At 44.0% G+C, this 12,636-nt stretch overlaps 1 protein-coding gene across 4 annotated transcripts in view; it reads left to right on the top strand.

The window, feature by feature from the left end:
* The window catches only part of PLEKHG6 (pleckstrin homology and RhoGEF domain containing G6), a 37,641-nt gene extending 26,220 nt beyond the window's left edge, over positions 1–11,421 (top strand). For all 4 annotated transcript variants that reach the window (XM_033925111.1, XM_033925110.1, XM_033925108.1 and 1 more), the window contains exons 15-17: positions 4,175–4,329; positions 6,290–7,411; positions 8,440–11,421. In XM_033925111.1, coding sequence (XP_033781002.1) covers positions 4,175–4,329; positions 6,290–7,411; positions 8,440–8,449 — 1,287 coding nt within the window. In that variant the 3' untranslated portion in view covers positions 8,450–11,421. The remainder of the gene's footprint in view (positions 1–4,174; positions 4,330–6,289; positions 7,412–8,439) is intronic.
* Positions 11,422–12,636: the final 1,215 nt, after the last annotated feature.

Below are 12,636 nucleotides of genomic sequence, written 5' to 3'. Positions count from 1 at the left end.
AACATAGAACCTGCAGATCCTCAGACAAGTGGTTCGACTCCGAACTCCTCCTACAAAAAAGGCTTTGCAGACAACTTGAAAGATCTTGGAGAAAAAAGAAAAACGATCAAACCAAATCCGCTTGGAGAACCCAAATCAAACTATACAACATCAAACTTAAAGAAAAACGCAAAACATACTATTCTAAACTAATTGGCACAAACACCTCTGATACAAAAACACTCTTCAACTTAGTAAAAAAACTTACGGACACAAACCCATTCCTTGCCACCCAAGGCAATAAACCACCAACAGCTTCTCAACTAGCAGACCACTTCAAACACAAGATCACTACAACCAGAAATACCTTCAACAACTCAACCACCAAACTCTACGAGATAACAACCCCCACAACGGAAGAAGCCATACCTGCAGACAGAACATGGACCACATTCCCAACCCTACAATGGTCTGATTTGAACCGACTATACAAAAAATACAGCCACACCTCATGCGACATGAACTACTGCCCATCGTATTTGCTTACAAATGCCTCCCTTAAATTCAAAACCAACCTCATGCAATGGATTCAAAGCACTCTCACAGAAGGTCAATTCCCACAAGATCTTGGAGAGATCATAATCACACCCCTACTGAAAGATCAAAAAGGTCCTATAGACGCTCCCACCAACTACATACCTATCGCTTCGATCCCATTATATGTCAAACTGATTGAAGGACTAGTGACTCAATACCTCACCAACTACCTATTTGACCATAATATACTTCACTCCTCTCAATCAGGATTCAGATCCCACCACAGCACGGAAACACTACTAGCAACACTACTAGACATAGCCCGACAACACCTCAGTAAAGGACACAGGATTCTAATCATCCAACTAGATCTTTCCGCCGCCTTCGATCTAGTCGATCACACCATATTACTCCAGATACTTGATGCAATCGGGATCTCAGGGGTGGTTTACAATTGGTTCCAAGGATTCCTTAAAACAAGAACGTACAGAGTTAAGACAAACAACACGAAATCTAACCCATGGTCAAATCCATGCGGAGTCCCGCAGGGGTCACCACTGTCGCCCATTCTATTCAATCTCTTCATCTCCTCCCTCGGCACCACTTTAGACGACCTAGGTGTAACATCATTCAGCTACGCAGATGACATAACTATTCTCCTCCCCTTTGAAACCAAAGACCACACCTCAACAGGACACCTGGAAATAATTCTGGACGAAGTAGAAAAATGGATGACAAACCACAAACTGAAACTAAACTCGGACAAAACCAAATTCCTAATGCTTGAAACGGACAAAAACCCATCCATAACAGACCTAGAAATTAAAGCAACCAAATACCCAATCCAGACCTCACTCAGAATCTTGGGAGTGCTGATAGACAGATGCTGCACTATGCAGACCCAAATCAACAAAACTACCCAAAAAGCATTCTTCACAATGCGCAACTTAAGAAAAATAAGGAAATTCTTTGACAAAGAACACTACAGGATAATTGTACAATCCCTGGTACTAGGTCTCGTGGACTATTGCAATATCCTTTATCTACCATGCCCCACAAACATGATCAAAAAACTTCAAACTGTTCAGAACACAGCCCTTAGACTAATTTACTCACTCGGAAAATTTGACCACATCACCAATGCCTACCTAGACTCACACTGGCTACCGATTCGAGCCAGAATTCAATTCAAACTATACTGTCTACTCTTCAAAGTAATTAACGGTACTGCACCCACCTACCTAGATGACCGCTTAAACCGTAACCTTCCAACCAGAACAAGAAGAACACTGACATCATTCACATACCCACCACTCAAGGGTACACACCGCAAAAAGCTTTACGATAGCCTCCTGGCAACACATGCTGCAAAACTCGAACCCTCCATCACCAGATTGTTAACCACAACATCAGACCTCAAGACATTCCGTAAAGAAATCAAAACACTGCTGTTCAAAAAGCATATACAATCTACCTAACCTCCCTCACCCCATCCCCCAAGAAACCAAAACACTGCCGTCCAAAACATCTTCCGATGTTACTAAGTCTTTACTATCATTCTGTCATTAAGTCTCTATCCTCAAACTGTATTCTCTATTGTCATGTACCATCCTGGAAATGTCCAGTTCTCTTCTTATGTAATCCGCTTTGAACCGCAAGGTACAAGCGGAATAAAAATCACTAATGTAATGTAATGTAATGTAATGTACTAAGTCTATTCCCTTCAGTATTTTGAATGTTTTGATCATGTCCCCTCTCAACCTCCTCTTTTCAAGGAAGAAGAGGCCCAGTTTCTCTAATCTTTCGTTGTATGGCAGCTCCTCCAACCCCTTAACCATCTTAGTCACTCTTCTCTGGACCCTTCGAGTAGTACCATGTCCTTCTTCAAGTACAGCGACCAGTGCTGGACGCAGTATTCCAGGTGGGGGTCGCACCATGGCCCAGTACAGCGGCATGATAACCTTCTCCGATCTGTTCGTGATCCCCTTAAGAACATAAGAAGTTGCCTCCACTGGGTCAGACCGAGGTCCATCTCGCCCAGCGGTCCGCTCCCTCGGCGGCCTATCAGGTCCACGACCTGTGAAGTGTTTTCTGACCACTTCTATAACCTACCTCAAGTTCTATCTGTACCCCTCTATCCCCTTATCCTCCAGGAACTTATCCAAACCCTCCTTGAACCCCTGTACAGAGTTCTGGCCTATCACATCCTCTGGAAGCGCGTTCCATGTGTTCACCACCCTCTGGGTAAAAAAGAACTTCCTAGCATTTGTTCTAAACCTGTCCCCTTTCAATTTCTCCGAGTGACCCCTAGTGCTTGTGGCTCCCCACAGTTTGAAGAATCTGTCCTTATTTACTCTCTCTATGCCCTTAAGGATTTTGAAGGTTTCTATCATGTCCCCATTTAAATCTCCTCTTCTCCAGGGAGAACAGCCCCAGCATTTTTAACCTGTCAGCGTATGAAAAATTTTCCATACCTTTTAACAGTTTAGTCGCCCTCCTCTGCACTCCCTCGAGTATCGCCATGTCCTTCTTGAGGTACGGCGACCAGTATTGAACACAGTACTCCAGGTGCGGGCGCACCATTGCGCGATACAGCGGCATGATGACTTCCTTCGTCCTGGTTGTGATACCCTTTTTGATGATGCCCAGCATTCTGTTTGCTTTCTTTGAGGCTGTCGCACATTGCGCCGATGGTTTCAGTGATGTGTCGACCATCACCCCAGGTCCCTTTCAAGGTTACTCATTCTTTATCATTCCTAGCATTCTGTTCGCCCTTTTCGCCACTGCCGCATATTGCGTGGATGGCTTCATTGACTTGTCGATCAGAACTCCCAAGTCCCTTTCCTGGGAGGTCTCTCCAAGTACCGCCCCGGACATCCTGTATTCGTGCTGAGATTTTTGTTACCAACATGCATCACTTTACACTTATCCACGTTGAACCTCATCTGCCATGTCGATGCCCATTTCTTGAGCTTGATTATGTCACGTTGCAGATCTTCGCAATCCCCATGTGTGTTCACTACTTTGAATAACTTTGTATCGTCCGCAAATTTAATCACCTCACTCGTCGTAACAATGTCCAGATCGTATATAAAGATGTTGAAGAGCACGGATCCACGCACCGAGCCCTGCGGCACCCCATTGGTGACGCTCTTCCAGTCCGAGTATTGTCCATTTACTCTCTGTTTCCTATGCTCCAGCCAGTTTTTAATCCACGTCAGTATTTCACCCTCGATTTCATGGCTTGCAATTTTCTGAAGTAGTCGTTCATGTGGAACCTTGTCGACTGGATCGCCCTTGTCTATCTGCCTGTTTACTCCCTCGAAGAAGTGCAGCAAGTTCATTAAACAAGATCTGCCTTTGTTGAAACCATGCTGGCTGGTCCTCATCAGACCGGATGGTTACCCTAGGTCTGACTGCCTTGCAGGGCAGACTAGATGAACCCCTATAGATCTGTATCTGCTCTCATGTATTGAAGTCTTTTAGAAGAAGAAGGTAAAGTGAATTCCTGTAATCATGTATGAACTAATGTCCACATTTTAGAAATTTCCAGATAAGGGCAAACTTGAAGGATGCAGTAAAATTGAATGACCCAAAAGACAGAGACTGAACACCAGTAATCCACATTGTGTGCTGTATCTTTGCTCATATTGAACAGGACACCCTGAAAAACCTGAAAACTGAAGAGTCTCTAAAACATGCAAAGAAAACTCGAGCTCTCTACACAGCTATGAATCTCCAGAGTCATCCATCACCTTCTAGCTCTCCTGCCTTTTCGAATCGAAGCGATGACCTTGCACTGGACATGGGAAGGTGCGTGTCAGGGTTACATGGGTACATAATTCACAGGATGCAGCTGTATTTGTTAGGATTAGACAAGAGTGATGGGGCCAGGGGGTAGATAAAGGCCAAATGGCCCACCCAATCTGCCCATCTGCAGCATCCACTATCTCCTCTCCTTATAGGCTAAGGCTCTTTGCACCTGCATTGTGAGGTCATAGAGCTTTATGGTTATAGAAATATAGAAACATGGCGGCAGATAAAGGCCAAATGGCCCATCCACAGCATCCACCATCTCCTCCTCTGCCTACGAGATCCCACGTGCCTGTCCCATGCTTTCTTGAATTCAGACACAGTCTTTGTCTCCACAGGAGAACAAAAAAATCTAGCTGAATAACTCAACCATGGAATTTTTCTAATGTTATAATATTTCATTTGTGTTATGTTATCATAATCACCATTTAAGTGCACATACAGACATGTTACAAAGAACAGAAGAATCTAGTCCTTAAAAGACTAGGTTTTATGACTTGGCATTGATCATTTGCTCTTGCTTTTGAAGTTATGAATATTCTTAGAAAACTCTGGCCTCTTATACAGAGAGAGACAGTTTTTTGAAAACTTCCTCTATTTGGGTTTAAGTAGGGTTGCCAGATTTTCCAATCGGAAAATCCGGACCCCCTAGACTCACCTCCAGGCCCGCCTATCCCCGTCCTGTAACACCCCAACCCTGCCCCCCTGGGTTGTGGGTATAATCTTGGGAAGCCTTCTGAAGTAACTGCACTCTCTGAATCTGACTGCCTGTCTTCAAGGAAGGTCCTGTCGGTGGAAAGGGGTCTCTTGTAGTCTGACAGGAACACGCAGAGTTTGGGAGGACTTTCTGAATACATGGAGCTTAACACACAGTATAAAAATTAAGACTGCTTATACCGTTAAGCTCCATGCACTTACAGGATACGGTTGGTGTGTGGCAGGAGTACACAGAGGCTCTGATTGGCAAGAGGATGAGTGAGGCGACGAGGAAATGAGCAATGACCCTACGTCACGCTCCATTGAGAAACTCTTCTTTCTGTAACTTGGAAGGTTGTGGCAGAAGTATCTGGAGGCTCTTAAAACCGCTGAGGCAATTAGGAGAACGATCTGGCTGGCTAGATCAGGGTGCCTGAAAATTATCCTCTGCAAAGTGGCTGAGATTATGGGCATTCCTGGAGGTGGAGGGAGATGGGGCTAAATACATATATTTATTTTGAGATATTTATTTAAAATTATTTATAACCCGTTTATCCACAAATCTAAGCGAGGAACAAAATCACATACAATGATAAAGACAAATACAAAACAGGAAAGAAAAAACGAACTGTGGATGGGCCGACTAGATGGGCCATTTGGCCTTTATCTGCCATTATGTTTCTATGGCTCACACCAAAACAACGCTGAAAAAATTCCAGAGCATGTCAGAACTGGCGCAAAGACAAAGGTAAAGCCTTCCACAGCGCTGGGCCTTATAAAAAAAGGTTTTACCTTATTTCTTTTGTCCTTTGTTTTATTTCTATATATTTACAAACTACCTTTATACCACAAATACTAATAAAAAAACATGCACAAAAACAAGCAAACACCTAAGCTAATTCCACCTGGTGACGGGTGTCTGTGGGCCGTCCCAGCCGACTCTGCTAATAAATGAGTTTTTAAAAGGTTTTGTTCCAGATGTCAGGAATCCATTTCTGAAAAGACTCCACCTCTGTATTCTTGTGCAGATCTAGGGGTACATAAATACCTGAATCGTTTCTCTTTTCAAAGTGCCTGCTGTTGCAAGGTGTATAATGAAAATTGCCCCAGGAGTGATCCTGCAAAATAGCAATTATACCAAACACAGACAGATGGATTAAAGTTTGTTCATCAGAGAGTGAGCTATTAGGACGGGGGGGGGGGAGGGGGCTAAGAGAGGGAACACTTGCAATGTGGTCTTTGATAATCTGCTTTTCTTTCGTAGTCGCTCCGAGTTTTCTGCAGTGTTGCCACAACTGGTAATCACAGATGCCATCACAGCCCCAGACCACGAAGATGACATTGGTTTTAGAAGAACAGCCAAAAGCAGCAGCTTGGAGGATCTGTCCAAAGATGAGGGGCACAGGTATGGAACTGGGATCCACGAAAACCAGGTTCTTTTGTCATGGGTTGCTGATCTGGAGGACACCTCTCCAAGCCCAGAGCTTCAGCACCAGAGAAGGCATCAATTAAGATCAAATCAAGCACCCCGGATGGCCCAGTCTGCCTTAGACCTGAGGTCCTTGCATACCTCTGACTCTTCCAGTGAGCTGACAACAGACTCTTCTCATGATTCTCCACTCACTGGTCATCCATTCAGAAGCATGCCGGATATGGGGTCCTTTATGGAGCTTCGAGGGGCATCTCCTTTCTCTGATACTGAAGAAGAAAGCCTGGATTCTGGCTCCACAGATCACTTACCAATCTCCAGTTTTCCCAGATGCAGTTTGGTGGTGGAGACATTGCAGAGGGCAGAAATTATGGAAAGGGAGTGGAGAACGTTATCTGCTAAAGACTGTAGTGAATGCACCTCACATCTCTCTGATGTGGAAGGGTGGGTTTGCAGAACATCCGGCGCGGAAGACTTGGGCCAGGAGACCCTGGAAGAGCATCCTCTTTCTAATTTGCCATTGACCAATCATGGGAAGGAGGAAGAGTCGGTGCTACCCAACAAAGACATTCTGAAACTTAGAAATGGTTCTGGGATCCCTGTCCACATCAAGAATGTGTCTCTCTCCCAGAGGCTTGATAGAGACAGTCCTCCATCTTTTGAGAGTTTATGGACAAATCTAAGGCCAACTGAGAAACCCCCAACACATGCAGAGAAGTGTGAAGGGCCTCTCTCTCCGATGGAATCAGAGTGTAATGAGAGACACTTTCCAAGGACACTTAACGTGGAGAATATCTTGATAAAGGACAAAACAGGGGATGCTAGCACTCTCTCTAGCCCTTTCCGGGAGGGAACAGACTGTACCACAACTGTTGCTCCATTAACAAATCGTAAGCTGACACGAAAAGAGCTTCAAAGAATCAGAAGCGTTTACCTGAAATGCACTACCTCAGTTTCGTAAGTATTGCATTAATAACCTTCCTTAACAGATTTCTAGAGAGGTACGAGACACTTGAAGTACACACAGCACAAGAGGCCTCCTTTAAGACCATCAGGGCCCCTAGGTTACCCAGAATGGGAGAAGAGGGGTCTGTGGTCAGCTATTAAAGACAGATCTCCACCCAGTCTGAGAACATAAGGGGGGGGAGGATACAAGGAACAACTTAGGATCACTGAAGGGAAACAGATCAGGCGACTTGGAAACACGATGGCAGGAAAAGACCATATGGGCCATTTCCCTCGAGATCCTCTCTTCATGTGTTCTTGAATTGAGATCCAGTCCGCCTTTCCACCACCTCCGCTAGGAGGTTATTAAGTGCATTTACAACCCTTTTTGTAAAGAAATAGCTCCTGAGTCTACCCTCTTTCACCATTATCTTAGAACCCTCAATAGAAAACCTCCATTTTGCTTACAGAGACCTGACTCCTGTGTGTGTGTGTGTGTGTGTGTGTACCATGGAAATATTTAACATCTCTCTCCGTTCCTTCTGAGCAGTGGTTTTCAACCTTTTTCTGTTGGGACACAGTGAGCGCGACAATTCAGCCCTGAGCCAAAAATGTCCCAAACATTACACGGTTGACAATCAATGTAGTGTGAATTTGGCGACTATTCAATCCCATATGAAAAAATGATGTGCAATACATCAGTCCTAGATTTATCGCTTGCCATACAAAGCAATCTCGTATATTAAAATTCTGATGACAACTCAGTAATAGCAGCACAAAATCCATCCACTGCTAGAAACAGTGAAGCAACAGACAAGACCCTGTCTTTAAATTTAAGGTTTAATTTAGTCGGGAAGCAGAAATAAAGGTGAATCCAAGAACCTGATTCGCAGGATCCCTGAAAGCACACACTCGTTATGTACACCAAATGTTTGGTGACACATTGGTTGAGAACCCCCGTTTAGATCCCTTTAGGTTTTATGACAAAGGCTGTAATGGAGATTTATGGTGACCAATTTTTTTTTCTCTTTCTGTTTCAGTGAAGTCTAACAGCTCCAGGCGCCGAGGTCAATGGACCAGTATCGGCGGTTCTTGCACTGCAGTATCTGTGAACCAGAGCCAAGAGAGACCAGAGCAGTTCAAAGCTGATACAGGAAATTTGTGTTCTCCTGTGACTCTTACCTGTCTCTCTCACGAAATTCTCTGAGCCTGACAGTCTAGAGAGGGAAAGAATTTCAAAGTGCCTTTGGTTCTGGTGCTAGTCTTGTCTGGGTTCTCCTTTTTCCTCAGGATTAGACACCGTTTTTTTCCTGCTCGTTCTTTGATTTCCTCTCTCTGCTCTGCATTTTGCACAGGAAAGGAGGAAATGCATTTCGCAGTTCAATATTTGGCTGCACATTTCTGTATTTGGTGAGTCAGTCTATGTTCGGTCAAGTTTGACTGAGTTGCAGTATTCCAATTTCTGTGTAGGGATCATCCTAGTCTCACAGAAAGTGTCGGCGTGTTCTAAGGCTAGTGTAATATTTGTACTATTGCTTTGCCAGCCCTGGTTCATGTGGCTTGTTTTCTCCATAGGTGCTGTTGGTTTTCTTTTTTTGTTTTTTTAAGAGTTTATCAATGGCATAGCTAGGACTGAATGGTCCCCAGGCAGAAAAACCGAGATGGGGATCAGGGAAGGGGAGGGGAAAAACCTTTCAGAGCTCCTGTAAACAAACCTGCAAAAAGCAAACATATTCCAGACCTATATATAGAAAACCTGTCACAGTAATAGAAATTGAAATGCAAAATATCAGAGATGAACATGTTCCAAAGCTGTCATTACAATTAATACATTCAGAAACAAAATATACTTGTTTTAGGCCCAGTGTCTTCTGTTTCTTTTGTGTTTTTCTTAACTCTCTCCAGCGTCTCCTGTCTTTTTAGCATTTCTTCTCTCTCTCTCTGTCCATTGTCCATCTTTCCTCTACATCCTTACCCTTCCTGCCCATTGTCTTTCCTCTGTGTCCCTGTGGCTATCCTTATTCTACCCTCCCCCCATGTTCAGTATTAATTGTGTGTGTCCCCATCTTTCTTTGTCCAACATCCCCCCTCTGTGTTGTTATCCTTCCCCTTGTATCAAGCATCGCCCCCTGTGTCACTCTCTATGCTCGCCCCTAGTCTTTGTAATTTTTGATGGAGTGAAAAATCGATCCACTTCTACCCGTTCTGCTCCACCATATCTCCCTTCAGCCAAATCTTTTCCAAGCTGAAGAGCCCTCACCGTTTCAGTCTTTCCTGCCCCCCACCATGATCCCACATCCCCATTCAAGCATCTGATCTCTCTCTTCCTGCTCCACCCTGGGTCCAACATCTCTCCAGTTCTTCACCTGCCCACCAAGCTTGTCCAATGGTTACTTTGCCCCTGGGTTTTGTATTGCATTACAGAATGAGGGGCAGTTGTTGAAGTGATGACAGAATTTGAATATCCTTTTGTTACAGTGAGGAGTAAGAAGCATGCTTTATTGGGAGTTTTTAGGGCAGCTAGGCAGTGACCGCAGAACTGGAGGTTGTTTTAAAAATGATTAGCTAGTCTGGACTGCTGTGTTTAAAATCTGTCTCTCTTCGCTCTCCCTAGCCAGTGTGGCATAAACTGGGTGGCTCTGGGATTGGAGGAACCCAGGGGAGGTGAAGTGTATGCGTGATTTCGTAGCCAAATCAGCTCTCAAACTTAAACATGTCCGAAGGAAAGCCTCTTTTTGACATGCAAGTGCGAGGAATGGTTTTCAGAATTGTCTTCTCTCTTTTGCACTAAATTTGGCTGTTGAGTGTCGCAGGGAGCTACATTTTGCACAAAGAGTGTTTTGGGGGAGGAAGCTGGGATTCATTTTCTATATTTCTCACAATCTCCTTGTATGTTTTCTACCTGTAGATTTTGTTGCTCGAACCAGAGAGATGGGTTAGAGGGTTGTTGTTTTTTTTAGGTAAAAGAACCTCTCTAGACCATAGGTCTCATCTCTATGGGTGCTTGAGTCCTCCCCCCCCCCAATATTGACCAAATTCTTTTATTGTGACTGTAGACTACTATTTATCACTTGTATAGCGTTGAAAGACATACGCAGCGCTGTACATTTTGACATTTATAGATTGTCCCTGCTCTGAAGAGCTTCTAATCTAACTTGGACAGACAGACATGACATACAGGGTTGGGGATGCAGATCCCAAGGTGAGAGGAGTTAGGATTCAAAACACTGTAGAGCATTCACGTGGGTTGTTTCGTACCCCAAAAAATTTTGAAAAGTTGGCTTCTCTGCTCTAGATGTTAAAAATGTCAAGGCATCGCTCACGGATGTATCACTGCGTCCTGCCTCTCGTTCTGTCACCTTTTCTCTCTTTCATTACTTCCCCCAGTTTTTACACTCTCTAATCACTGTGAAGGGAGGATTTTATGTCTCTCATTAATTATCAGAACCTTTTTCTTTGCACTTTAGAGCTGTGAAATTTTCAAGGCTTCTGCTCTGACAATCGAACCAACAGAAAGGGCCCCATGAAGGGGTTAAAGCTATTTCACACACATCCTGCACTGTAGAGAAAAAGCTGGAATGTAAAATTTGCCATACCACGTCATATGAAAGATCTGTTGAGCCCGGCCTCCTGTCTGAGGGTCATCAGTCCACATCACAAGGACCCAGCACTGTCCAAGAAGCAGAACTCAAAGCTCTGCTTATGCCAAGGGATAAGCAAAGACTTTCTCAATGGAAACCTCAAAGGAACGCACAGAGGAATCCTGCTTCCATCTCCAGGGACGGGACGCTTTAGACTTTGGGTTTTATTGCACAAATTTGCTGCTGGATTTTATATGAAATTGCACTTGAACTTTTATCTTGATTAGAAATTGGGATGTTTAACGTTTGACAATGACTTAGGGTTACCATATGGCTCCCCCCCAAAAAAAATAATAATAATTTATTCTTATATACCGCCAGGCCACGAATGGTTCTAGGCGGTTCAAAAAGATACATCAATTTCTAGAATGTACACAATACATGTGATATTTAAAAAGCAATTAGGAAGCTTGGGTTACAAATTTGTCAGAGGATGGATTGAGACTTCTGGGTTTTACTTCCATTGCTTTCAATTTCTCAAGCCGTTCTTTTTCTGGAGCCATGGGGTAACCCAAAACAATCTTGATGTACTGGAATCAGGAATTTTATTTAAAAAGTCAACAAATGTGGTTTTCCAAATAATGGTTCTTTGTGGAGCCCGACACAGTCCGTGTTTCAAAGAAACACTCCTTCCTCAGGGATCCTAGCTGGAAATAGAAACCATAAAACATGAATACGTAAAGTGTGGCTCCCGTGGGAAACGTTGGTCAGTGTAAGGGAGCCACACTGTACGTATTTTTAAGAATGACATGTTTTATGGTTTCTATTTGGTTCTACTCACACCTAGTACACTTCTCCCTCCGTATTCGCGGTTTCAGCATTTGCGGTTTTTAGCTAGCTGGCTCCTCCCCCCAAATTACATCAGCTTGCATAGAGAAATCGCTGATTCCCAGCACTTTCTTCACCGTGTTTTGCCTCTCCTTCAGGAACAGGCCAGGTCTCCCACCATGTTATTTGCAGTTCCACTATATTCACGATAGTTTATAATAGAAAACAGCAAATAACATATGAAAAAGTTATTTGCGGTTCTGTTAATCCCCTATCACAGTGAATACGGAGTGAAAAGTGTATGATTCCCAGCTAGGACCCCTGAGGAAGGAGTGTTTCTTTGAAACACGAACCGTGTCGGGTCCCGGTTTGTTGACTTTTAATAAAGTTCCTGATTCTAGTACATCATCTCTGCACTCTGTTGGATTTTTTTCTTTGTTTTTAAGCCTAGAAGATGTTCCACAGCTCTTTGGAGATTTGAAAACTGTGTGTGAGCTTCATGTAATAAAGATTCTCAGGGGCACTTTGCTGTTCATTTTCTGATCTTTTGTAATGAAGCAGCTGCTTTAATCTACTTTCTCCAATACACTCTCTCTTTATTCCCTGGTGCTAGGAAACTTCTCATCCTCCACCACCCCAGTGCAATGATAGGGGGATGGGACATGTATACCACTTTTGGGGTGGTTTTAGTTTTGACTTGCCCGCCCCGGGTCACAGAGAGCAGCGCTGGGATCAGGGTGCTGTGACCTCCTTCACACGCTCCCTCCCCCTATGCCCCAGAACCCCGTTCTTTAACATACCTTGCTCAAATCCTGTTCCAGTGACCCT

This window comes from Geotrypetes seraphini, chromosome 16 (assembly GCF_902459505.1).
Source record: "Geotrypetes seraphini chromosome 16, aGeoSer1.1, whole genome shotgun sequence".
NCBI lineage: Eukaryota > Metazoa > Chordata > Amphibia > Gymnophiona > Dermophiidae > Geotrypetes > Geotrypetes seraphini.
This window is presented reverse-complemented; position numbering and strand designations above follow the sequence as displayed.